The sequence below is a fragment of the Sparus aurata genome, chromosome 3 (assembly GCF_900880675.1).
Source record: "Sparus aurata chromosome 3, fSpaAur1.1, whole genome shotgun sequence".
In the NCBI taxonomy this organism is placed as follows: Eukaryota; Metazoa; Chordata; class Actinopteri; order Spariformes; family Sparidae; genus Sparus; species Sparus aurata.
The window spans coordinates 31,853,700-31,881,440 of record NC_044189.1 but is presented as its reverse complement, the minus strand read 5'-3'; the positions used below and the strand labels follow the sequence as shown (position 1 = coordinate 31,881,440).

The window sequence follows — 27,741 nt, the reverse complement described above, 5'->3', positions numbered from 1 at the left end:
AGTCATTGTCATTGGATATTCAGACTATTTTTTTGATCACTCTAAAACTATTAATTATAATATTGATGAAATAGACCAAGTATTATTATGATAAAATGTAAACCCAAATTGGAAAAATCAAGTTTGTCTTTTCATTAAAAAAAAAAAAAAGTAGTCCAAGTTCATTTGAAAACTAGCATTACCAACAGTAACAAGGTCAGAAGATTTCTTCATAAACATTACTAAACTGAATCTGCTGAAGATTTTTACAACATTAACAAAGAAAAGGTACAGTGCAAGACATAATTATACACAATCGTGTCATATTTTCCTCAAGTATAGAATTTGGTCATTTAAAAACAATCTTTAACTTCTCTTACATGCATCTTACATGTACTGTTTTTCTTACTTTGATAAAAAAAAGTACAGTTTTGTCATCACAATATATATTTGGTACTTCAACCATCTCTGGTATACTATATAGCAATGACGCCAATTACATGTTTGCTGTCAAATCCTCAAAGGTGTAATTTTTTGAATATTTTCCAAGAGGACATTGTTGACCTTTGGCCTCTACAGATTGTACTTGAAATACATTGACAACCAGAGCCTTTGTTTTATAAACAGAAAGTTTATGTTGTGAGATTAATGTTGTTCCTCTGAACTCTATTTTCCATTGCTAATATTGGTTGATTTGTAATGGTGAGAATTTGCAGTAATGAGATGTTTGTCCACTTGACTGAGCTGTGCTGCCTTTGTGGCAGCTGGTCAACAAAAGAGTTTGGATCAGGAGCCCATGAGGGGTTTGTTAACATGCAGATGGGCTCACAAGAAATGTCCTCATGTGAAATTGGCTGTATGTATCTCCTTGATAAAAGTAGAATCCAAAATGAAATGCCATACTTAAACTGACTTTACAACTTTCTCTGCAAGGATATTCTTTCAGATTAGAGCCTAAAAGAAGTTGATGTGAAAGAAAAGATCAAGGCGACCTGATCTGACCTGTCAAATCAACAGGGTTATTTTAGTCTGTGTGATCATATACAGTTTATTCTTATATATTTATTCTTCCTGTAAATGTCAATCCCAGTTTGAAGTCCTAAATATATATATACAAGCTTTCTCCAGAGCACCAGTACCAGAGTACAAAAAAATATTTTATTTATTTACTTATTACAACAGATTGAGTCAAAAATATTGCGAAATTTATATATTTTATTAACATACAGCTTTCAGTTAAGATTAACAAGAAGCCCTGAAAGCAAACTGAAAACAACTGGAAACAATTGTAATAACCGAGCAAATTTTCCCTTGCTGATGAAGATCATGTAACGTGATCAAAAGCTACATAATGAACTCATTAAAAATGCAGCACCATGCAAGTGTTTTTAATATTAAGATGTAAACTCAATAGTTAAAATCCTTTCACTCCCAGACGAAACACAGGTCATGAGGTCAGTGTCCTCCATAGTAGCTGCGGCCCTGAACATACTCATGTGGACTGTTGATGGGACTCACAGTTAAGGTGATGCTGGAGTGTCAATGGCATAAAACTTAACTGTACACATATGCTTCCTATGAACGGTAAAAGAGCACATCATCCACCAGACTTAAAAGCAGGCATCAGACCTGCTTCATTTAGCCCCACTGACAGGCAGCCTGGAGCGGCGGCCAAGTCAAGAACTTTCCAATTCCCCAGAGTCGATGTCCCAGCCAGGAGAGAAGGCGCTTTGACTGACAGATTGAACACTTCGAGAGTGTGCTGAAGCTGCCAGTGGCCTAACCCAAATCCAATTTCCTAACTCTAACTCCACTGGCACTCTCAGAAGCCGCAGCAGTTTTTTTGGATGAAACGGTCCTTAAAAGGATCTTGTGATGATGAAATATAGTTATTGACCTACGACCCCTTTCAAAGGGCAGTCTGAATGGATGGCGGTGCTGAGTAAAAAGAGCTGCACTGATTTACACAGTCAGAATGACTGAAAACACAAATCCTGTAAACACTTAAAGGCTCAATAAAAACTTTAAGTCATTAATAACACTGAATGAAATAACATGACAAAAGGAAAATATGACACAAAACTGACAATGTCGAATGCCTTTGTGTAATTGGTCTTACACTATGGCACAGACGGTGTCTGTTTCCTGGCACACTGTGGTTTGTCAGCTCATCTCATTTACACGACTAATGAAATGTCAGCTGGATGTATGCAGTGTGGACTGGAGAACAGTGTAGAAATTACTGTTCAGTGTTTTCTCACTATGAAAGATTACTTTCAAAATGCTCCATTCATTTTCATCAGTCACTGACCACATTTACATAAAAGGGAAACTTGAAATATGCTTGTACTGACAGGCAATATAAGTGGGGAAAATGTGATTTCACCTTTAAAGCATGACCAATTGGGGAAAAGCTTAGTGTTTATATGCAGTAAGTCTTAGAGAGTAGGACTAAAAAGTGCCTTTTAATGATGGCTTTTGATGAGTTCTACATTGATTTCACTCAAAAAACACAATATGAAGTTTAACATGATCATTATACGAGCACTTATTTGTCCCACCAAGGATAATAATACATGATATTATAGCTGCTGCGCAGCAATGGGTCGGGTCCGGGCTATTTTTTGCAAATTTAGGCAATTCTGAGCAACAAACAGGAGAATAGGAAGACAAGACAGTTGACAACAATGTTCATTTTGGACCACTTGAGGCTTGAACTCACAACTTCTGGAATCAAAGACTGTCATCTATCGCTCTGAGCTAATTGGCAAGTGGCAATATAACAGTGGCTTCACAAATTGAGTAAGCCATTCACTGTTGTGCAGGCAGATTTGAAACCAGTGTAAAAAATTCAGTTATCAAGACAAAAATCTGAAAATACACAAATTGCAGCATGGAGATGTTGGTAATTTTTTAAAACAATGATTTATTTGCTCCATAAGTGAATAACTGATGTTTAAAAATGCTTGACCTTTATGCAAAATTTGGTTAGCTTTCACCCATGGTCCGGTCCAAGCTATTTGTTTTTATTTAATGTAGAGGCTTGCTGTGATGCCACCATCAGGACAATTGTCTTGTGTTTCATGTTGAGGACATCTGACATTTTGATCTGTCATCATCATCATCACCTTTGCTGGGTCTCAAACCCACAACCCCTGACACCAAGAAACAGCTCCTAACTCACTGAGCTTTCAAAACTGTAGCATGTACTGTTGATTTTGTAGATATTTTTTTTTAGGTGAGTTTTTAAAATTTAAACTGCAATTATTCACATGAGAGCAGAATTCAAAATGTTCTCAAAAATTCAGTTTTCTGATATTACCATATACCATGACTCTAAAAAATGTTCAATTTTTTCATGAACATTGAAGATTTATTTATCAATTTGCAGGTATATGTTTACAGTAGTGTTCACAGTCAAACATTTTCATGCACTGTAGGCAAAAATTGTGGGAGGAGATAGGTTTTTATAAGTTTTACAGTTTAAAAAAAAACAGTGGAGTGATGGACTTCATAATTTTTAATAGGTTTAAATGTACAAAAGTTTCTTTAGTATTGGGGCTACAGTTTGATGAAAGCGTGAAGTTCTAGCGAGTTGATTTGTTATGAATTTTCAATGTTTTGAACTTTAGATGCTTGCTGTAGTGCCACCATCAGGACAATTGTCTTGTGTTTCATGTTGAGGACATCTGACATTTTGATCTGTCATCATCATCCTTGCGGGGTCTTGAATCCACAACCCCTGACACCAAGAACCAGCTCCTAACTCACTGAGCTAATTGGCTGGAAGTGAGACGTGCTGTGTAGCTTCATTTGTCGACTCAGGGAGTCACTGTCCAGGCAGCTGTTGTCAAGGCAGATTTCAAAAATGGTCAAAATGTCAGAAATTCTGTTACCTGAACAAAAATCTGATAATACATAAATTGCATCTCGACAGCATGGAAATGTTGGTGATTTGTTTTTTAACTCTAAGTGTTTTGCTTCATAAGAGAAAATCTGATGTTTAAAAATGCCACTCCTACATTGACTCCAGTTGTTCCCATGAGAGCAGAATTCAAAATGTTCTCAAAAATTCAGTTTTTGAGATAAAATTCGGATATGTGCCAAACTTCATCAACCATGACTCCAAAATATTCTCAATTTTTTTCAGGAAGATTGAAAATGTATTTAGCAAGAATTTGATAGTATATGTTTACAGTACTGTTTACAGTCAAACATTTTGATGCACTGTAGGCTTAATTTTTGAGAAATCAAAAATCCGAGAAACAAGTTTTGTGGAGGACGGTCTGAAGATGCTCTCTAGCAAGTTTGGTGACAATTGAGCAAAAATTGTGGGAGGAGAAAGGTTTTATAAGTTTTACAGGTTTTGAAAAAAACTGAGTGATGGACTTCATATTTTGTAATGAGTTTAAGTGGACTAAAGTTTCAGCAGCAGTGTTTCCTCTAGGATTTTTTTCAGCAGCGGGGGCAGGCTCTCCGGGGAGCCGTGGCGGCGTAAACAAATGACACTTGACTGCAGATTTTACTTTTATGCCCAGCATAATCCCCCCTTTTATTGAATGGCTGGCATGGAAAATGGCTTTTTAAAGGCTGAATGTAAAAAATGTAAAAAAAAAAAAAAAAAAAGAATAACAAAAATACAGCAATAATATAGAAAAAAATAAAATAAATAATAATTTCTTGATGGGGCTGTAGAATCAGTGGCAAAGTTTGCATCTCTCTCTCCTGCACCATCACCTTGCTCTCCTGCTCCTTCACTCGGCTCTCCCCCTGCTGTACTCTGCTCTCCTTCACTTTGTTCCACTGCACACAATTTTTTTACCTAGCCATCATCATTTGAGTTAGTTAAAGGCTAATGATACCTGACTAGCGTCATCTTCATCAGGTGTCTTTCTCTTCTTTGAGAAATATTTGAACAAGCTCATCTGAAAATGCAGTCAGCAGTTACATCATGGCGTGTATATATTCGCTTAATGCTATCAATTAGTTTACTCACGTTAGAGACACTGAGTTGAGTTGGCATCGGGCCAATTAATTAAGCTACCGATATGTTACGTAACCTTAGCTGGCCATCAATATTTTGTGAATGACTATTGAACTTATAAGATCTATTATAAGTCTTCTTAAGCTAATAAGTCTACCTTTTCTCCGGTGAGTCGTTGCCCTGTTTTCAAGATGACACTCCTCTGACTCTCCGACCTGGGTGCTTGACGTGATGTCACTTCAAGGCTGCGCTCTCGCGAGTAATTAACGTCGATGGCACCATTAAGTTCTTGGGGGGGGGGTTGAATCTACTCCAAAGAGTAGATACTGAGCAAGATAGTTATCTAGTTTGCCTCAACACTCCTAAATGAATGTAGAGGAAACACTAAGCAGTATTGGGGCTACAGTTTGGTGAAAGTTTCAAAACTGTAGCATGTACTGTTGATTTTGTAGGTATTTTTAAAGTTTTTAAAATGTAAACGCTTATTGTGCCCCCCCCAGGAGGAATATTGACATGTCCTTGGAATTAAGTAAATCTGGCATGGGGCCGGACATTTCTGTAAAGTTTGGTGAGTTTTCGCCCTTGGGAAGTATGACTTCCTCGGAAGAAAGAAGAAGAAAGAAAGAATTCCTAGGAATACAATAGTGTTCTGGCAGCTTAGCTGCCCGGACCCTAAATAAATGTACTCATCAAGGTCCAATGGCCATTGTTGTAAAATTCTTTCCATTTAAAATATCTGTACAGTCTGAGTATATTACTGCTTAAGGATAAGGAAATAAATAATGCTTATGGTGTGCTTAAGCATCTCAGTTAAAACACTTAAGGTTAGGGGAAGACTTTTACCGGTTAAATTAAATCGGAATAGCATTTTTTTTTTTGTTATATGTCTGAAATAATGTCCATGGTTAATACAAGCCCTATATATTAATCTAAGTATATATTTGTTCTGAACAAATACATATTGGCAAATATCCTACAATTTAATTATATAATTATGTTGCGTACATAACTTGTACATTGATCAGCTTAAAGAAAATGTATACAGTCACTGTGTAGTAAGACACTTAGCGGTGTTTAAAGCATGTGACCATGACATAGTCTGTTTCTAGACTAAATTTAGCTTTTTACTGCTAGAACTTTTATTAACGCTTCATATAGCATGATTCCCTCTGAGTAGATTCCTTTTTTGAGGTAATCTTGTTTATGTGCAAACATGGACATTTCTGCTAATGGTTTCACCCCACTGATAAATGTAGTAGTAATGAGCCAAAAAGAAGCACTTCACTGGCAAAAGGCTAGAAGGAGAGCACATGGATTAATAAAATAAAGGTTTAAAATCTTCTGAGAAAATTAGAAAAACATTTGCAGAGACAGTTAAGGATACACACAATAGTAATTGGTGAGAAACCCTACACATGGGTGAAGTGGTTTAGATCATCTTTAATTTAGCTAGTCTGACTACCTTCTCTCATCCTGTTTTACTTGATTGCAGTGGTTTTACAGTGTTCTCAAATCTCAGCAGTGACTTACTGAGTACAGTGGTATCATATTCAATCTATATTCATGCTCAAAACCTCAAAGATAATTAGAATTATCCTGTACAGTGTATTCCGTCTGAAAAGATTTTATATTTGTACTGTAGGTGCTAAAGTCAGAGCATTAATCCAAACAATAGTGTGACAAAGAAGTTTTGGTTTTTCACTGGCAACTGAATCTATACTGAATGGAGCCATCTGGGAGAAAACTCCCCGCCTGGGTTGAATAACAAAGGATGCAACTCTAATGTCTCTACAATAAAAGGTGATTGGCACCCTAATCGTCTTTCTTTCATTTTATTTTTGTTTCAGATGGGCCCCTGCACTTTATCAAACCCATCTCTTTTTTTTTTTATTCCTTCCTCCCCCTCTCTTTTGGAGACTCAGCTGTGGCTGGAAAATGTTCTGTTTTTCATTTCAGAGTCCCAAGACGGGAGCTATAAGTCAGACATGAACAGCAAGCCCAGGAAGGAGCGCACAGCCTTCACCAAAGAACAGATCCGGGAACTGGAGTCAGAGTTTGCACACCACAACTATTTGACCAGACTGAGACGCTACGAAATAGCTGTCAACCTCGACCTCACGGAACGACAAGTACGGTACCTGTTGAATGACTTCGAATCATTGTGAGGGCAGATAAGAGGGGAAGGAAACAGGAGCAGCATGATAGAAAGCCAACAGAATCTTACTAGCAATTGTGTTCCAAGTCATGAAATACAATTAAAGGGGAATTAAATGGGCCATGACTTTTATTAGCATCCATTCAGTATTTCAACAAAATCGACACATCTTACAGATAAACACTCACGCTCACAGTTTAAAACTGGGGAATTACAGATAGCCTTTTAAGCAGAAATCAGCAGAAAAAAATTTGTTACTGTGCCACTTTGATACACTTGTGAAGAAAACAAACATTACTTTACTTTTTAAGGTTATTAGAAGATTATGTGGGTCAAAGTTTTCTTGATGATAGATGATGCTAATGCAGTATTAGACTGTAGGTTTTGGCTTTAAATCCTTGATCCCAGTCTCTTCAGTTAGCAGGCCCACATTTGGAATTATGGAATGCTGTCTTACCCAAGGTCATATGAAATTATTTATATCTGTCTCATCTCTGTGTGTTCACTACACACACAGTCTGGGATGTGTTTGCATTGCAGAGCAGATACAAAATGTTGACTTGCTCCATCAAAAGTTACAATAAACCTTTTAAAATCTGTAAACTGCATTTGACATGTTGTTTTTGCTTAATGAGATGTTTTCTGCATTAAAATGTTGACTAGAACTTTGTTATAGTATTTGCTGAGTTGTGTTCTTACCTTATCTTATTATCCAAAATATGTTCAAATTCAAAAGGAAACAAAATCCACAGTGTGTTTCATGTGGTCGCCTGTCATGATAACCTCCGTAAGAGATTCAGAGTGAGGAAGGAAGCTAGAGAATGAGACTAAATGGAAAGTGAAAAAACACTTGAACAGTGTATCTGAGTCAGTGTCTGAGTCAGATGATACTGTTTTTCATCAGCAGTAGTGATTGTTTAAGGGTGTGTTCACCAGTTTGACCTCTGGATCATATGTGTTTATCTGTGCTACTCACACAGTTTGTTTGCCCAAGACAGCCAGATTACTTAACAACACAAGAGTAGAAGGAGACAAACACTTGTTGAGTTAAAGTTTTTTTTGCCAGGGACTTACGCTGTATGCGCCAGAGTCAGGAGAACAGAAATTTCTCCACGTATAACTGCAGTATTTCTTTTTACCATAAAAGTTTCCGAAGACACTACCAGTGTTGTTTGGTCCTGTAATGTTGCTTTGTGGGACATTTCTCTTTATTTTGTTGAGTGAAGGATCTGTTAAGTTATTGGACTGTGAACACCATGAAATCGTCATGCCGCCACTTCGCGCCGTCGGCTTATCCATTCACACAGACGCCGGTTAGCCACTGCTGCACCTCTGATACTACCTCTGGAGGCGCAACAAAGCCGCAGCAAAATTTCACCCTCGCTGCATTTGAAACTTTCACACAGAGAAGGATGCGGAGAATTGGCGCTGAAAGAGAAGTGTGAATGGGGCTAGTGTGTCAACATGCATGTCATTTCAGCTTGTAGTGTGAACACACTGAGGGAATACATACATACATATATTACTTTTGAAAATGTAGGAGGGGTATAACAGGCTTCATCAATACAATAGTGTCTATTTATTGTTTGATTTGTAACGACTTGAACAAGATGAAGCCTGAGCAGACGGTAGAAAAAGTTATTCTTTAAAAAACGAAAGGAGTAGCTTCTACTGAACATTGTCTAAACAACAGAATGGAAAAAGCCACCACACTGCTTTAGAGTTTGGTATGTCTCAATCCTCCTTTTACCCATTGCTTTCTATGTATTTGTGTATAGTACGAACATCAGTGTGTAGTATAGTAATGGTGCACAGAATACATCTTTTGGTGGTTTTTGGGATCATGGTTTAGTTCATTTTCGTTACCATACAGAGATCAACAAGTGTCTAAGATCACACTTATTTTGAAACACATAAACATTAACAGTGCTTCATTAACCATTATTCCTACTGTGAAATATGCTGTTAATATTACTAGGATTATTAAAACAAAGGTCAGTAATACATTGGGTGCTAGAGTTATTAATAACAGTCAGTGCGGTTTTAGCTTTTTATATTCAGTTTGATGGTTATTAATGTTCATATTGAGTCTGCACTCACTCTGTTTAAAATTTTTTTACAGCTAGATAACCTAGGGTAGGGTTCATGTACGTAATGGTGTAACTTACGTTACGAGAGTGATTTTTACTTGCACAAGGTGATGTGTTTTATGTAACTTATATAACTTCCATTACAGAGGTTACCAGACTGAACATAGTTATTTTAAACCAAAGTATGTTCTTTTCTGAAACATAACCATGTAGTTGTTTTGCCTAAACCTAACCAAACTACGACCATTTGACAATGTTAATAGCAGTCAAAATGCCACACTATGTCATAAGATGTGAACTATTTGTCTGCATACATCGTTTTAAAGCTGCGGTATTTGACGAGTTGGAAGTGAGAAGGTGTTGTTCATGGGTGACTGCAGCTTGCGCTCATTTATGCAGGCCAGTGGATAATTCATACATTAAGGCAGCACCAGACTCCCTGATGCACAAAACCATCAGAGTGAGGATCAAACCCTGCAATGGATGCATTTGGTTGTGGCAGACACACATGGTTTATCATCGTGTGATTGTGTTTTTAAATAGTATTAAAAGACTATCACTGGTGGTATGTCATTTGCACATGCTATATATGTTACACCTATGGGCTAACTTAACGAGCATGGTTTAGCTACAGTAACAGTCAACTGCCCCACTGCCAAGACTCTCCAGATCTAACACATGCTTTAGAAAATGAGCCACACATACTCAGAATCTAATATTATTATTAATATTAATCTAACAGTTATTACTATCATTATTATGGCTGGATTTTTGAAGTAAAATCTTTTCACTTCCTGTGAGTTAGAAAATGTTATTCCAGTGACTGGAATGTATATATAAATCTTTAGCAGACCTATATCTTTGAATTGCCCTGTAAATGTCTCTGTATTGGTTTGAAGACAGTACAACACTCCAAAAACAACCCTGCAGTCTCTGCACCCCCACAAGGACAGTGTATCTGGAGGTCTGTTGGCTAGAACCAATCAGTGTTTCGGCTCCGACAACAGCCAGGACAAGTCACTCAGGATTTACATCTTCCTGTCTGGAGCCAAGTCCCTCAACACTCCCCCTCATGTTGGCTGCTTCTCCAAACGCCCCCAATAGCAGTCCATTAAATCTGTACATGAGAAGGCTGATTCTGGATGTTTAATGTCTCTTAAAGTTTCTGCTTCCAGCCTACTCTCCTCACTTTATCTCAAGGGTTGTTTTATTAATGACACAGCGTTTATTTAATAAAATATTTCCTCCTCATATGGTCTGTTCATGACCAAACCTTAAAGCTGTGCAAATCAATCCACTAACAATGATAAATCCATATATTCACAAACAATAGATCAAATGAATGTATGTGATGTCAAACAGAATTATAACCAACTGTGCAGTTCTCCTCAAGTCTATGGAGTGTTAAACATCTTTTAGCACATTGTTTTGGTTACTTCACCTCTACACAACAGCAGCAAGCAGCTGTTTTTAGCAGTAAAGGTTTTTAAAAAAAACAATACACAAACCACCTGCCTAGCATTACATTGCTAAAAAACAGAGTTAGTTGGTAAAAGTAGTAGAACATCATTATTTTATAATGTATAACATCACAATATTTATTTTGGCCTCTTGGTAGCATGCAGTAATATTTACTTTAAGCTGATATTAGAACATAATAGCAAAAAGTTACCAATTCATCCAGTAGATGCAGATGTAATGTATGCTGGATTTGAAGTTTGTCTTTCTTCACCTAGAAAAATATATTCTCTTTTGTTGCTTAACACTCAACTAGGTTTAACAGCTAGTCTTTAATTGCCATTTTCTGTGGAACAGGTCTTGTACAGACACCTTCTCAGAGTTTTTTCACTGTAAATAGCTGCAAATGAGGTTGATGAGAGCACTGAGACTGAAGCATCACAGTTAAGTTGGCTGTAGCTGAGATAGGCTAAAAAGCTTTTAGAGTGGCATCCTGGTATTGGAATGCTTACTGCACAGCTCTTTATTAAGTAAGTAAGAATTGTAAATACTTCCTCCCACAGTCCAAAGACGCACAAGGGAGTTTTATGGGTGATAGATGTGAATGTGAGCGTGAATGGTTGTTTGTCCCTATTTGTCAGCCCTATGATGAACTGGTGACTTGTCCAGGGTGTACCCCACCGCCTGCCAAATGTCAACTGGAATCGGCTCCAGACCCCTGTGACCCTGAAAATGATAAGCGGTTATAGACATTGGTAGAATGAATGAACATTTTAAATAATGTTTTTTTTTGTTTGTTTGTTTGTGTTTTGGGGGGGTTATTATCGTTGTTGTTGTTATCACTATTCTATTTATTTTCTCTATTTTCATTATCTAATTATTCGACTTATGCTCCTTGAATTGAAGACTTTATATTCCTTGCAGTTCCTTGTTGACAGAAGGCACTTGGAAAATGGCTTAAATACCTACAATCACAAACCGGAGACAAATTGTGTCTTACCTTAATCAAATGATAGTGAACATGTTTTTTTAGGAAGCACAAGGCTCTTTATGAGAAAATGAGCGACACATTCAATTGTTTACTCTGTAAGCTTAACTCCCAGTTACTGAGGGCAGGCCACTAAGCAGCCTTACCTCAAATAAATGCTACCGAATAAGACTGCTTGGAGAGCAGATTGCAGGGATGGACAGGATGAAATATATGTGCGTTTATGTCTGTTAACATATGAGAATGGGGTTGAAATGGTTAGACTGGTGGAGTGAGCATGAAGGAGTGGGTGCTGAAGGGAGCAGTGACAGTGTAACAGGAGGTGGGACAGGGACAAGGGGAGGACTGGGGGTGTATCTTATTGGTCAAGATTGGATGTCACCATTTTGGGCAGCAGCTTATTCATCACTTTGAGAGACTCAGATGCTAAATAAGCTGTGGAGTCAGGGACAGGACGTAGAGGGGTGAGCCAGCCGTAGGATGCGACTTATGCATCAGCACATATCTGCCTATGTGGAAATACAGTATAACACTGCAATACTAACAGCTTAACCCCACACCAGTCATCTCATCATTGGCTTGCACCATTACACTCAAATCCAGAGGAAAATAGAAATCGAAGATGACTATGCTTCTGCATGGGTTCTTATTCCTGCACAGAAATACATGCTGCATTTTAAGTTGGTGTATGTTTTTAGAAGACCAGTTTAGCTTTTGAAAAGAACCCGAACTGAACTTCAAAATTGAAAAAGGCTCCATTTAAATTTTCATTTATTCATTTTCATTTAATTTTTTCTTGTATGTATGTATGGGTAACGTATTAGTCAGTGTGAGTAAAGGTTTTTTTTTTCTGTTGGTGTCTCATGATTGGTCTAACTGTGCAACTATGAAGGGTTTATCCTCATCCTTATCCCTCAACTGTTGATTAGGTTGATTGCCACGGACTCCTAAAACTCCAATATCACAGTTCAAAAACAACATGACCATTGCAGCACAACAGCCACAGGTCTACTGTACTCTCTCCTAAACCTGACCAGGCAGGTCATGTTTAGACCAAAATGAACTGTTACTTATGTAACTTTAGTTCCAAACATACCTACATAATGTATGTTACTTAGGTTGCATTATGTCAATAGTACAGACACTTAATTTGGATAAGAAACTTAAGGGTTGCAATAAAGTGTTTTCACAGTCGATCCACGTGGTCATTTTTCGAATGAGGATGTGCTGGAGAATAAATGTGCTCACTGTATTTCTTTAAAGTCTGCTAGGTAGATTTTGATATACAGTATGTCGTTACAAGAGGAAAGTTTTGACTGACAGTGGTGCCAGAGGAAAGGTCAGACAGTCAAAATAATTATTACATCTCCTACAAGGGGACAGTAAATGTCCGTACCAAATTTCATGAAGAAGGTGTTCAGTAGTTTTCTGAAATCTTGATATCAGTAAGTATAAGCTGTAATCAAGAGGTATTTAGTTTTCCTGATGGTGGCCCCTGTTGTATTATTCAGGAGTCAATGATGAGGACTTGGTTAGACGATTCACGGTACTTTACTGAGGCATATCAGATCATCCAGCATAGTACAAGTACACCACGTATACCTACGCTGCTTATGTACTTCGGTAAACTCATATCACTCCGCTTGGGGCGGTAACCTAGTTCCATTTAACATATCACAACATCCCCTCTGTTTAGCTTACAACACTCCAAGGATCAAGAACACCATATTTCAACCTTACTGTGTGGGGGGGCAACATTTCAGTCAAAATTAACTCAGTGCTTATTTCAAAACATTAAGCATTATCTGCCAAACATAAACACATGGAAATTATTGCATCTTTAACCTTATCTCAGTTTGCATCGTAGAATCTCTATAATTCTAATAGATTCCTCATTTTCTGAATGCAACACATTTACCACATCTGAACATATCAACTCATTTGAACATATTTCACATAAATGCAACATGGGTACAATCTTTTTTTTTTCTTTGTTTATAAACGGCCTATCACTGTTAGATGTAGTCCTTGTAGTGAGCTGGTTTGACTACAGGTCTTCCAAACCTTGTTCGCATTGGCACTTTGACTTCAGCCCCACAGGTTGGTGTGTCCTGTCTTTGCTCACTGTGACTCTCGTGGTCTTTAACCAGTGTTGCCGGCTCCGCAAAACGGATTCTTTTTACAGTCTCTGTCTCATCTCTGTGTAGTATGGCCCGCACAGATGGCTCCTGTTGCACCTTATCTTGTTTCCATTTGGTGTTTGGATAATGTAGCTCCGTGGCTAGCTGCACTTCTGTAGAGCAACTGCTGGGTGCCATCTCTGTCTCTCCTTGTTCCAGACAGTCACGTGCTGTCCAGGATGGAGTGGAGGGAGTTATCTGCGAGAGCTGCTGTCATGGTGTACCTTCATTGCAGCTGCTCTGTGAGCTAGATGCTGTCGGTGTCCCTCTTTTCCTGGGTCTGTGCGGCTTGGTTGCAGGGTGGTGACTGGTCTGCCAAAGAGAAGTTCTGCAGGTGATGGCAGTTTGCTGTCAGCAGGTGTCGCTCTTACCTGCAGCAAAGCAATGTGAAGGTCATCTTTGTTTTGAATCGTTTTCTTCACGATGGCCTTGAATATGACTCCAGACTCCACGGCAAGTTCAACTCTGAAAGACCAATATGCACGCAGGTCCCTGGGCATGTCCTTTATGTTTTCTGGCCATCCTTGGTGGATAAGTTCTTTCAGTTCTCTGAGTTTTGGGTCATCGGCAGTCTGTTTGCGCAGCACGTCCTGCTTTTTGGGTGAGAAGTTTATTATGGCGATGGTGTATCTCTCTGGGTCTTCTATTTCAGCATTGATTCCATCTATGCGCTCATCCAGCTGTATGTCGCCGTCGTTTTCAGGGTTTGGCAAACGGCTGAGAGTGTCTGCCAGGACCATCTCTACTCCAGGTCTATATCTGACTTCATAGTTGTACCCCTTTGTCTTGATCATCATGCGCTGGAGACAAGGTGGTGCTGCGTGCAAAGGCTTTGCACAGATGGTGACTAGTGGCTTGTGATCTGTTATCACAGTGAATGACTTCCCATACAGGTAAGTGTGGTATCGCTGCATGCCGTATACTATTGCTAGCATTTCTCTTTCTATGTTACTGTACCTTGACTGGCAGTCTGTCAGAGTTAGGGATGGGTACCTTTCACATTTGAACCGATACGGTACCGATATTCGGTACCGGTATATATCGGTATATAAATAATATATATATAAAAAAAAATAGTCAAAACTTCTGAATTTTGAATATTTTTTTCTCAATAACATCAAGGAACTCCCACATAAAACTTAAGAGAACTTGAGAAAAATGTGTGTGGGGGAAAGTAAATAACTTAAAAATAAATAGAGAAAATAAATTACTCTACATTTTTCACATTAGAAACTAAAACAAACCACCCATTCAAGAACCATACCACCAAATTTATGCTTGATTTTTGATGATCTGAGTACTAATAATAACTAGAAAAATTTGCATTTCCTGCGAAAATACAGTGTGAATGCTGAAGACTGAAGCGAAATCTGCTGAACGTACTGCCAGAAATGCACAAAACTATAAGCTGAATGGTTGGGATTCTGCAGAAAAAGCAGAATTTTCCAGTAGCTGGAAAGGCAGAAAGGCTTAAAAGCAATAGGTTTAATGGGCTAACAAATTTGAACATTTTGACAGCAAAACAGTTTATCTAGCTGAATATAAAGCTGAATGTATGAAAAAGTTGAAAATGCAGAAAGATTAATATTTAAAAAGGGCTGGTAAGGCAGGAAGGCTTAAAGGTAATAGGTTCAATGGGCTAACAAAGTTGAACATTTTGATAGCTGAACAGTTTCTCGAGCTGAACATGAAGTTGTATGTTTGAAGGAGTTAAAAAGGCAGAAAAATGAATAGCTAAAAAGGCTAAAAAGCTGTAGAATAAAGGGCTGAAAGAGCTTAAAAGGTGAAAGAAGGCAAAAAAGGTGAAAAGTTAAAGGCTGAGGACGACTAAAAAAGTTTAAAAAGGTGAAAAAGGATGAAAAGCTGTAGAGTGAAAGGGCTGGAAGAGGTTGAAAAGGCGAAAACATATGAAAAGCTGTAAAGTAAGAGGGCTGGAAGAGGTTAAAAAGGTGAATAAAGGATGAAAAGCTGTAGAGTAAGACGCTGGAAGAGGTTAAAAAGGTGAAAACATATGAAAAGCTGTAGAGTAATACGGCTGGGAGAGGTTCAACAGGTGAAAACATGAAAAGCTGTAGAGTAAGAGGGCTGGGAGAGGTTCAACAGGTGAAAACATGAAAAGCTGTAGAGTAAGAGGGCTGGAAGAGGTTAGAAAGGTGAAAAGAATATGAAAATCTGTAGATTAAGAGGGCTGGAAGAGGTTAAAAAGGTGAAAAAAGGATGAAAATGTAAAAAAGTCAAAGGGCGAAAGAGCTTAAATAGGTAAAAAAGGAATTAAAAGGATGAAAAGCTGTTGGTTAAGAGGGATGAAGGACGTTAAAAAGGTGAAAGAATATGAAAAGGTGTAGAGTAGGGGTCAGGAAGATGTTGAAATGATGAAAGAAGGCAAAAAAGGTGAAAAGGTAAAGGCTGACGAGGACCGAAAAAGGTGAAAATGGTTGAAAAGCTGTAGAGTTTGAGGGCTGGAAGAGGTTAAAAAGGTGAAAACATATGAAAAGCTGTAGAGTAAGAGGGCTGGAAGAGGTTAAAAAGGTGAATAAAGGATGACAAGCAGTATAGTAAGAGGCCTGGAAGAGGTTAAAAGGTAAAAACATATGAACAGCCGTAGAGTAAGAGGGCTGGAAGAGGTTAAAAAGGTGAACAAAGGATGACAAGCAGTATAGTAAGAGGCCTGGAAGAGGTTAAAAGGTAAAAACATATGAACAGCCGTAGAGTAAGAGGGCTGGAAGAGGTTAAAAAGGTAAATAAAGGATAAAAAGCTGTAAAGTACGAGGGCTGGAAGAGGTTAAAAAGGTAAATAAAGGATGAAAAGCTATAAAGTACGAGGGCTGGAAGAGGTTAAAAAGGTAAATAAAGGATGAAAAGCTGTAGAGTAAGATGGCTGGAAGAGGATAAAAAGGTGAATAAAGGATGACAAGCAGTAGAGTAAGAGGCCTGGGAGAGGTTAAAAGGTAAAAACATATGAACAGCCGTAGAGTAAGAGGGCTGGAAGAGGTTAAAAAGGTAAATAAAGGATGAAAATCTGTAGATTAAGAGGGCTGGAAGAGGTTAAAAAGGTGAATAAAGGATGACAAGCAGTATAGTAAGAGGCCTGGAAGAGGTTAAAAGGTGAAAACATATGAAAGGCTGTGGAGTAAGAGGGCGGAATGAGCTTAAAAAGGTGAAAAAAAGACTGAAAAGGCCAAAAAGTTGGAGAGTAACAGGGCAGAAAGAGGTTAAAAAGGTAAAAAAAGGGCTGACAGGTGAGAAGTTAAAGGCAGAAAGAGCTTCAAATGGCTGCAGACATGCTGCAGCAGGAGCAGAAACACAGACGAAAATGTCCCCATAAGGAATGAATGCGGAAGTGCCTCCCAAACTCCTGCGATTCTTGAGAAAACTGTTATAGTTATTGCCAAAACATGCCGTATGTTGAGTGACAGGAGACATTGCTGAACGCACCCATGTTATTTTTATTTCTGTAGAGTGCATAATGAGGGCACAGGAGCGAGAGACAAAACATGTACCGTCTGCGATCCTCCAGAAATTTGGGCTCAAAATTAACATTGCTGCTTATGGGGAACATTCAGGCGTGCTTGTCGCTCCTGGGCTTCTAAATCCAAAACCGTAAGTCCTACAGCTGAAATGAGATGATCAGCTGAAAGCCAACAAGATTTCCTACATTTATATGCCTATATTGTCTATGTCAAGTACAAGATTTGGGATCCTAATCAAGCTGAAGCAAAAAAAAAATCTGTTTTCGGAGCTGCTCCTCACTCTGGGGTGCGGCAGTTGGTGATGTCACGCACTCTAGCTCACGCAATACACACCCATTATAAACTCAGAAGACGGGCTTAAAATCCTTAAAACTAAAACTGCGACCATTTCAAAACCGTACAAGATTTTTAAAATCTGAACACAGTGTCAATAGTTCAAGGTTTTGTGCTTCATTTAAAGTTTGAATGGTTTCTCTCGCTCAACGTATGAGGAACAAGAAGAGGTTGAAAGGCGATGAGTTTTGAAGAGGATTTGAAGATTTTCCCATTTGCTGTAATGTTAAATTTTTTTTTGAAAAAGCTGAATTGCTGAAAAAGTTAAAAAGTTGAAAAGTTGAAATTTATAAGGCTGAAGGAGCTTAAAAAGCTGAACATTTTAATGTTTGAATGGTTTAAATAGCTGAAGGTATACTGAAGTTATAGCAGAATGAAATTTGAAAAAATCCCCATAAGAATGAATGGGGAAAATTTTGCATTAAAAGCTGAATATTTCCAAAAGTATAATAGTTAGAAAAGCCAAAAGTAATAGCAGGAATGTCCTTAAAAAGCTGAACATTTTGATATTTGAATGGTTTGAATCGGACAAAGTTTGAATGAGTTGATAATGGACAAAAAACGTACGGAAGAAGAATAATAATAATAATAAACTCCAGAAGAACAATAGTGTGAATGCTTGCAGCATTCACACTAACAATCATGGCAACAAAAAATTAGCAAAGTCTGCAAATCAAGATAAGAAACTACAGCAGCAGTGGGCCTGGTTTCTTTTTTTCAGCAGAATAGAGATATACTCCATGAAAGAACATTATAACATATGATATTGTATAAAATAACATTAAATTATAGTTTAAAAAAAAAGTTGCAGTGGGATACTATTATAAATATACACCATATATAGTTTTAATCATTATTATTATTATTATTATTATTATTAGTAGTAGTAGTAGTAGTAGTAGTAGTAGTAGTAGTAGTTGTAGTAGTATTTTTCTGCGTATTCTTGACTTTGAATGGGAGCATCAGTAACGCTGCAGTTTCTCTTCGGGCATCAATGAAGTATTTCTGATTCTGATTCATATATTATGAAGTCAGTTATTTAAACTTAAATTTAATGAAACAAGTTGACAGTATGGTAGACAGATGTCACATTTACATGTCAGGATCTGGTTATTATAGACACAGATTAAATATTTAACTGTCATGTATCATCACAGTAACAGCATTACATACATTAGCAGCTATAAACACTTGTAAAAACATTATAAAAATACATATTGTGGTTTGGTGCGGACCTGTAGACTGAACATATAAGAAGTTAATGTTTATAGTCATCACAGAACGTTACGTTGTTTTTGGTTCGTATCTGTTTCCTGAATATATCCGTACATGTGTGAATGTGTAAATGAGAGGCATTAACTTATGGCACTTTGTAGAAGTGAGCTTTATAAAGTTCACTTCATTGACTCAGAAAACAGCTGATCACAGCAGTCAGTCCATCACTTCATCCGCGGACGTCAAGATGACAGCTGCTGAGATCCAGGAAATGCTAGCGTCTCCTTGGTCTCTGTAGCTGTCTTCGTTGTCCGCTTGTGTCGTAGCATCAAGCTACTACCGGTCGCTACTTTCAAATTAAAAGCCCCCCGCTAAGAACACAGTTGTAAACTCCACTGGGGTGCAATGTAAAGCTCTTATTTTGAAGACACATTCGTTGTCTTTCTGACAGAGAATGCAGCATACTTTTCAGTCCCTGTACCGTTCCCCCCCCCCCCCCCAAAAAAAACTCTCCGGTCCTACGCGATTCACGTGAATGACCCAATTGACGAAGAAAACGGCGATTGTCGCAGAAAAGCGACAAGTTTGCAGGTATGTGACTGTGTCCCCAACTGTGGAGAATACTCTCTCAGACGGAGTGGAAGTAATCCGCTCTAACTGACGCCCGTGAAGGTGCGTTCAGGTACCGAAATGTGGTACCGATTGACTTCACGTGAATCGATACTCGGTACTTCGGGGGGAATTCGGTCGGTACCAATAAAAGTACCGAATTCGGTACCCATCCTTAGTCAGACTCTTTGATCCAAAAGCGCTGGGTCTGTTATTCTGCACCAGCGCTAATCCTATACCTTTTTGTGACGTGTCCACTTCAAGTGTCAGAGGTGTGCTTGCATCATAGTATTTCAGACATGCGTCCTCAGCAATGGCTGATTTCAGCTCCTCAAAACATTTCTGATGGTCGGCTTCCCATAACCACAGCGCTTCGTTTTTTAGCAGTCCTCTCAAGATGTGCGCTTTGTCTGCAAACTTTGGTATGTAGGCTGCGAGATATGTAAGCATTCCCATGAATCTGTGTAGTTCATCTGTGTTTTGGGGGGTTGGCATTTTCTGAATGTCTCTTATTTTTGCAAAGTCAGGTTTTATGCCATTTTCTGTGTACAAGTTCCCAAAGAATGAGATGCTTTTCTGCTTAATGGCACATTTCTCACTGCTGAACACCATACCTGCTTCTGCTGCTCGCTCCATCAGGTTGATCAGGTTTCTGTCGTGATCTTCTTCATCTTTTCCGCATACTGCGATGTCATCAGCTATACATATCACGCCGTGGAGCCCCGCGAGGATCTGGTCCATCCTGGCCTGAAAGAAATCTTGTGACACACTTAGACCAAAAGGCAGACGTTTCCAGCAGTATCTGCCAAATGGAGTGCGAAATGTTGTCTGCATCCAGGTGTATTGACCAGTATCCTGCTTTGGCATCCAGCTTGCTGAATAGCTTTGTGTTTGCAAACTTTGGGTTTAGTTCCTCCACAGTCGGTATTTTGTGTGGGCATCTTTTCAGGCTGGAGTTGAGTTTTTGTGGGTCTAGACATATCCGTAAGGATCCATCCTTCTTAGTACTGCATGCCAGGCTGGAGCACCAGTCGGTGTGCTGTTCTACTTTCCGCAGTACATCCTGTTCGACAAGTTTGTTCAACTCCTCTTGAAGTTTGTCTTTGATGTGGATGCTGCACTTACGTGGAGGGTCTATGAACGGCTCCGCATCATCTTTCAAGACGAGTTTTGCAGGCCCCTTGAAGTTCCCCATCTTGTCAAACTGATTCGGATATGCTCTCTTAAGGTCCTCACAGGACGTTATTTTCAGCATCTTTTGTTGTGGTTTGTCTTTCTTATCATCATGCATTATTCCTTTTATGATGTCAACATGCACAGTCACCAGATTTATTTGTGGGCAGTCCAAGCGCAGCTGGCCCTGGTACGTCCACAACATAGAATTTTGCACTGATCCATTTGGAGTACTTGTATTGACATGGAATGTTTATGGTTCCAAGACAGGGACTCTCATGACCGCTGTAGGCAGACAGCCTCATGTTGTTTTTCTTCAGTCTTTTATATGCTCCTGCCTCGTTGCCATACATTTGTCTAAATGTCCTCAGTGGGAGGGTATTCCCTGATGCTCCTGTGTCTATTTTTAGACGAAGCGTGTGTCCATTACCTGGGACATCAGGATGTCATGTAGGCCTCCTCTCTGGGTGGTCTGCTGTCGATGCTGTGCATACATTTATCACTGATTTCTTACAGCATCTTGCCCAATGTCCTTTCCCGCCGCATGCCTTGCAGATGTCATGGAATGCGGGACACTGGCGCGGTTGATGGCTCATGCTACAGTTGTGGCATGTCCGGCCCCTCTGTATTGCATGTATTTTTTCGGAGTTGGATAGTCCAAGTTGCGTCAACTGTTCTTTCCCCGCTGATAATGCTTCATATTTCCTTCCTTCTTTCAATACATCAGCCAGGGAGTAGCCTTGAGGTTTTCCATATAGGTCGTTTCTCAGAGCATCATGTGGGGTGCTAGCTATTATGAGCTCGATGAGACGCTCGTTTAGCTCTTCATCATTGAACTGACATTTTAGCGCCGAAGTCCTGGCCCTAGTTACAAAGTCATCAATGAATTCATCCGGCTTTTGTCTGAACTGCATTAAGTGGACACTGCATGAAAAGTGGGATTTTCGTCAGTATGCGGCACTGTAGATTGACGTGGAATTTCAGGTTTGCGACTGCAAGCGGCAATTTGCAGGCAACACCGAAAACTGACGGAAATTGTCGGAAATTGACGTGGGCCTTGCTTGGCAGTTGCCCCCCCATGACCCCCCTCCCCCTGATTCTAGGGGAGGCTTTAGCATGTAAATGAAAATGCTGTGAGCTATACAAATGCAAATCAGGGTAGCAGGGGGAGTTTTACCCCAGGTGACCTTTTTATAAAAGGTGTTAACTTCATTTTAAGAAAATCTCTGGTATAATAGCTGAGGCTCAGTATAGCCTAATTATAGACCCTTATATTTTAGCTTGAATTGATTTATTTAATGAAAGTATGCTAGATTAATTACTGTGTATGTCATACACAGTAAAAAAGATTATTCATTCTTTTGTTTCTCTCTCTCTCTCCTGGGAACAAGTTAACGATAAAACGCCAGTTGTTAAGAAGTTCAAATTTGCATGAAATATTTCGAGATAACCAAAATATTATAATGTAAAAAAAAAAAAAAAAAAAAAAAGTATTTCTATATTTCATGGGTTCTGAATGTTTTAAAAGCAGTTGAAAAGTAATTCTTATTGCGTGTGAGAGCAGAGACGTTCTACTATGATGAGAGTTCATGACCTGTATGAGTTTTTACACTTCCGGGTTGACCGGAGCGTGAGTGACGAGGAAGAAGGAGCGGAGAGTTAATGGTGTCGAGCCGCTGACAGTGGACTGTGTGTGTCGTCAGTGTCGTGTTTTATCACTAACAGACCGTGAACTGTTGTCAGACGACGTGCTGCGAGTGTGTGAGTTGGACTCTCCATTGCAGTCGAAGTGTTTGTGTTTTAATGGACACGAAGCAAGTTCGGCTAAGCTAGCTAGCAGGAGCTAGGCTAGCGGAACGGCCATTGTCAAGAGGACGTCTGCGTGGACGAGAGGAGCTTTGCCGGGTCGCCACGAAGAATGTCGCCGACGGACGAAGCTTCGCTGCCGCAGAAGGACACAGAGGTTTATCGCTGCAAGCGTTTTGTTTTCACAGACTAAACTCGCCTCATAACAAGGCCGCGACCTCCTGTTAGCTCGGAGCCAGGTCTGGAAGTCCAGATTTACACGATGCCGATAATGACGCCATTGTGTGTAAGTAACTGTTAATGTTTTCTCCCTCGTTTAATGTGGCTTACGTTTCTTTATTCATACCACTCTTTTTAATTGTTTTCCAGCTGCCTGTAAGACATGCACAGGCTGACGCTGTGAGGAGTTCAGCTCGGAGTCGAGCGAGGACAAGGAGGGTAAGATTTATTAGATTAGATCCGTTGTTGGTCAATGTGACTATTATTCTATTAAATAATAGATGTGTTGTATCCACACGCAGTGCATCGCGCAGTACTGATCGTCTTTATTTTTTGTTTCTACAGCTGCTGGAAGCGAGACAGAGTGCTAGCTGAGGATGTGGTGGACCTTTGGAAGTGCACTGCCATGGACCTGATGTCTTACGAGGAAGACGGCACAAGATGGCGGGGTGTCTGGATGAATTGTGCGACCTCCGTCCTTTCGCAGCCGGGAGCTCACCGAGCTCTGTGCCACACTGCAGTCACATGAGAGGCGATTCCGAAGTACAGGGCAGCGCACCACAGACGTCTGCAAAAACAGACACTTTGCGGTGCTGTAGGATTTTGGGCCTCTTGTGAGCTTCCCGTTTGTTGTGTGGGCAGATTATGCTTTGTACATGTTGTGTGTTTGTGTTTGTGCTAATAAAACTCTTTCTTTGAATAAACAACACCTTCCTGGTAAATGTTCCTTTCCTCATTAAATTCATTCATGTCCTTGATGATATCATAAATATAAATGAATGAATTATATAAATACTCACTGGGGTTTACATTTATAATGACCCAAGGTGACCAATCACGAGTGATTTTGCTTGTTTATGAGTAGTGGTTTCATCCAATACTGAGTGAGGATATTCAAGCCAGCCCACACATTCTCTGGCAAGGCGTGGTTTCGCTGCTATTCACACGCAAATTGGAGCCGTTCGCACCTCCGGGAGCTCCACTGACGTCATGGTTAGTTTCTGACAATTTTCGGCACAGACAAACGCCACGTTCACAGCCTGTAAATTGTCGTTAACTGCCGAAAATTATGGAGATTTACGGGCGTTTACAGGGCCGAAAATCCCACTTTTCATGCAGTGGGAGCCTGTGAATCCTAAAGTTCACATTTAATTTAAGCTGATCTTTGAAAAATGTCCACAGCTTCCTGGGCTTTTTCTTGTCATAATCACTAAGTCCGCTAGCATTCAGCCTTCTTAGCCCTTCATCCCCGATGCCTCTGCGGATTTTCCTAGCTCATTTAACTTTGTCTGTTATTCCCTCATCGTCCAGATAAAGGCACATTTTCTGTTTAAACAACGAGATAGCCTCACTCAGATCCGCTTCGGACCAGCTCATCGTTGGTATATGCGATGCCATTTCGTCCTCTTATTTTGACGAGGCTGCGTCTCGTTCCCGCTAGCCACTTAGCTTGGTCCCCACTCACCACGATTGGCGATCAGAAAGTTATCCTCGGACAATTTCTCTCGGGAATCACTCCGTGCGAGCGGACGGTCATCGGTTTCATAGGCAATCCATAACCGCTGCCACCATGCTGTGTTATTCAGGAGTCAATGATGAGGACTTGGTTAGACGATTCACGTTACTTTACTGAGGCATATCAGATCATCCAGCATAGTACAAGTACACCACGTATACCTACGCTGCTTACATACTTAGGTAAACTCATATCACTCCGCTTGGGGCGGTAACCTAGTTCCATTTAACATATCACAACAGCCCCTAACGAAAGATTTTGTCAGGATTCATTTTTCAGCATTCTACCGTTGACCGAGGTTAAGACAATTGTATGACCACAAACTTAATGAAACCTTTATCAAATGTCTTAGAGGTCCACTGCACTTATTTTAAAAATAAGAAGTCAGCTTAAGAGTCAAGAGTGGTTCTTGGAAAACATGGGTATAAAGTCCTCTTTGGCTCTGGAGGAGCTTTGTCTGGGCTTTTGGAACCTAACCTAACTCAAGGGCTAGAGTCAGGATATGTGAAAGTGACTATAAAGAAACCATCATAACGTCTTACTGCTTTGTGTTTCCTCTCAGGTAAAGGTGTGGTTTCAGAACAGGAGGATGAAGTGGAAGCGTGTGAAGGGAGGCCAGCAAGGGGCAGCAGCTCTTGAGAAAGAACTGGTGAATGTGAAAAAGGGGACCTTACTGCCGTCTGAGTTTTCAGGTATGGTGGGACGGCAACGCACTGCTAGCTCACCACGGCCGGCAAAAGAGGAGGACAGTCATGACAGTGACCAGAACTCAGAGAATCCTCACCTATGACCCTCCATAGTGTTACTGGACAGGACAGAAACAAAGGAAACATTGGTGAGATGTAAAGGTCACCTGTATACAGCTTGCTGTGAGCAAAGCATCCCAACAGACAGTAACTTGAGATTCAGAGAACATTCCAGAGATGCTTTGTATTTGGGTTTTGCACTGTCAAGGATTTGTTTCAGTCAAATTCTACTGTACTTAATAGAGCAATCAGTACAAGAGCGTTTATGTTGGGAGTACAATGAACTGAAGGACTCATGCTTTTGAATTCTAATAATTTATACAGCCAAGCAGGCATGCGGGAAGATGTTTTAAGTAGGGGGGGCTGCCAACTGAATGAATGAATGAGTGACGTCATCGTATTTTTTTCTGCTACTGTACCCTAGCGCATCGCACACTACTAGGCTGCTTACTGGCTCCCAAAAGCTACACGCAAATACAGCTGTTAGCAACTAACGTTGTTGCTGCTGCAGCTATTACTGTTATCCAAACTAAATTAAAGGAAGCAAAGATTGTTTAACCTATGATTACGCATTATGTTGCCTTCTTTCCACAGCAAATACATTATTTCCTCTTAACGAATGGTTCAGAGAAATGCCATCTAGTTAAGTTAAATATTTTCATGATCATTTTAGTTATGAAACTTTAGTAACCTCACATGATTTTCAAGTTGTGCGTACACACAAGCAGGATTTCACACATACAAAACGTGACTGGAATGAATAAACAAGCCGTTAATGCACAGTGAGAGTGTTATGAATAAAATCAGGTCTTACCTTGATTTACATGGCACCAAACGTTTGAAATAGGCACAGTAACGTTACTTGTGAAAAAAATCCAATATTCCTCTCTGTTTTACTCGTCCACGGTTGTCACTCGCCATTGTTGTTTGACTATTCGTTTGAATATGCTGAAGCGGCTTCCTGCTGAGGGAGTCTCCTCCACAAATATATATTTTTTAAATGTATTTTCCCACACATTCCCACAACTCTATTTACACCCCATATAATTTATAGATATTACCGTAAAAAAGACAGAAAAAGACTCTGATAACCAAAATTCATCTCTCAATGACAAACTCACATACCCTCCTGTCAATCTCTTGGAAGCGGCCGCTTAGAGGACCACGATAAGCTTTTCTCTTACTATTAGCGTTTTCTGACGGTCTTTTTGGACCCGCCATCTTCGTTACACTCCGTAACTCCATATTTCTTGGCTGGCTGACAGTTGTTTGGCGCCTCCGCTGCATTGATCACCATTATCTTAAAATTAACATCATAGCTCCGCCTCAGATGTCTGTTAACTTGCCCCACTTTTGATCCACTTTGCTCCGTAAAATCACCGCGTCTCTCCATTTTTCATCTCCTGTCACTTTACGGAGCAAAGTGGATATATATGTATATATATACATACTTTTTTTAATGTATATATATGTATATATATATATATATATATATATATATATATAGATATAGATATAGATATATATATACACACACACACATATATATATATATATATATATATATATAGAGAGAGAGAGAGAGAGAGAGAGAGAGAGAGAGAGAGAGAGAGAGAGAGAGAGATATATGTATATATATATATATATATATATATATATATATATATATACATACATATTTCAAACATTTAGGTTTACAGTGATGTTACAGCCCCCGGCAGCACCCCCCTTCCCGCGCTACTGCAGCCAAGACTGTTACCACCATAAACTCAGACTACTTCTTATGTAACTAAAAATCATGTTTATCCTCTTCTCTTGCTTCTCACTCTTTCTAAAAGTCGACATGCTTTAATTTGCAAAAACTTGGATTTCCCATGCGAATAAATCCCAAACAATTAAATAATGTGGTAGTGGCAGTTTGTTAGCATGGATACACTCAGGGACAGACTTTACCTTCATAGGCAAAGCAGTCAGCTGCCCTGAGCTCCTAACAGCCATACATTTATTATGATTGGATTAAAAAAATACAAGATGTTATGTTGCTGTACTATGTCATACATCTGTTTTTTTTTTTATCACTGTCAATCTCCCACCATATTATAGATTCATTCAAACCTTTAGGTAACATGCAACTACACACGTTCGACACTCCTCATATTATTATCTTAATGAAAATTTTGACTGTAACCAGATGAAAATGACCATATGTTGTAATAACAATGATGTTAAGATAAAGGTATGTGACTTGTAAAACATTTTCTAAAAATGTTTAAAAAATGATCACAAATGGTTTAAAAGCTATTTATTGGGTGAATAAAGAGATCAAATTTAAAAACATGATTAGAAAGATACAGAAGCATTTTATAAATATTGTGTTCTATTTTCATGAGTTCATGGATGTAATAGGAACTGGTATTTTTGAAAAAGAGTAATACTGCTCATTCATTGGTTAAGTTAGTTGATTGACAAGTGTGCAAAAACAGAAAGTCATCACCTGAGCTAAGTTTTGTGGCTTGATTGACTAAATCATGACGGAGCGAAGTCTGAGAAGAGTTTATGTAAATAAGTGTGTGGCTGATGTTCTGAGAGTCACACAGTTGTCCTACAGTTGTTCACATATGTGGATTAGCTGCACATCTTTATGTTATTAGCTGATAGAGTGTATGTTGTTAGCATGCATTTGCTCTTATCTACTGTTTAGCTAATGCTAAAGGCTGTAGTCCATCGGCAATAAGTTTTGGGCCTCACCGCAACCAAGTCTTGCATCAGGCCTGCAACAGGGGTTTTCTTTATTTGTACATTCCCGTATGCCGGCTTAGG

At 39.3% G+C, this 27,741-nt stretch overlaps 1 protein-coding gene across 2 annotated transcripts in view; it reads left to right on the top strand.

Moving 5' to 3' along the window:
* Positions 1 to 27,741, top strand: part of LOC115578436 (homeobox protein MOX-2-like) — a 30,845-nt gene that overhangs the window by 1,213 nt on the left and 1,891 nt on the right. Inside the window, exons 2-3 of one of the 2 annotated variants that reach the window (XM_030411396.1) lie at positions 6,920 to 7,092; positions 24,738 to 25,010. In XM_030411396.1, coding sequence (XP_030267256.1) covers positions 6,920 to 7,092; positions 24,738 to 24,965 — 401 coding nt within the window. In that variant the 3' untranslated portion in view covers positions 24,966 to 25,010. Of the gene's footprint in view, positions 1 to 6,919; positions 7,093 to 24,737; positions 26,048 to 27,741 lie in introns of those variants that run through there. The other variant, XM_030411395.1, reaches the window with a different exon arrangement.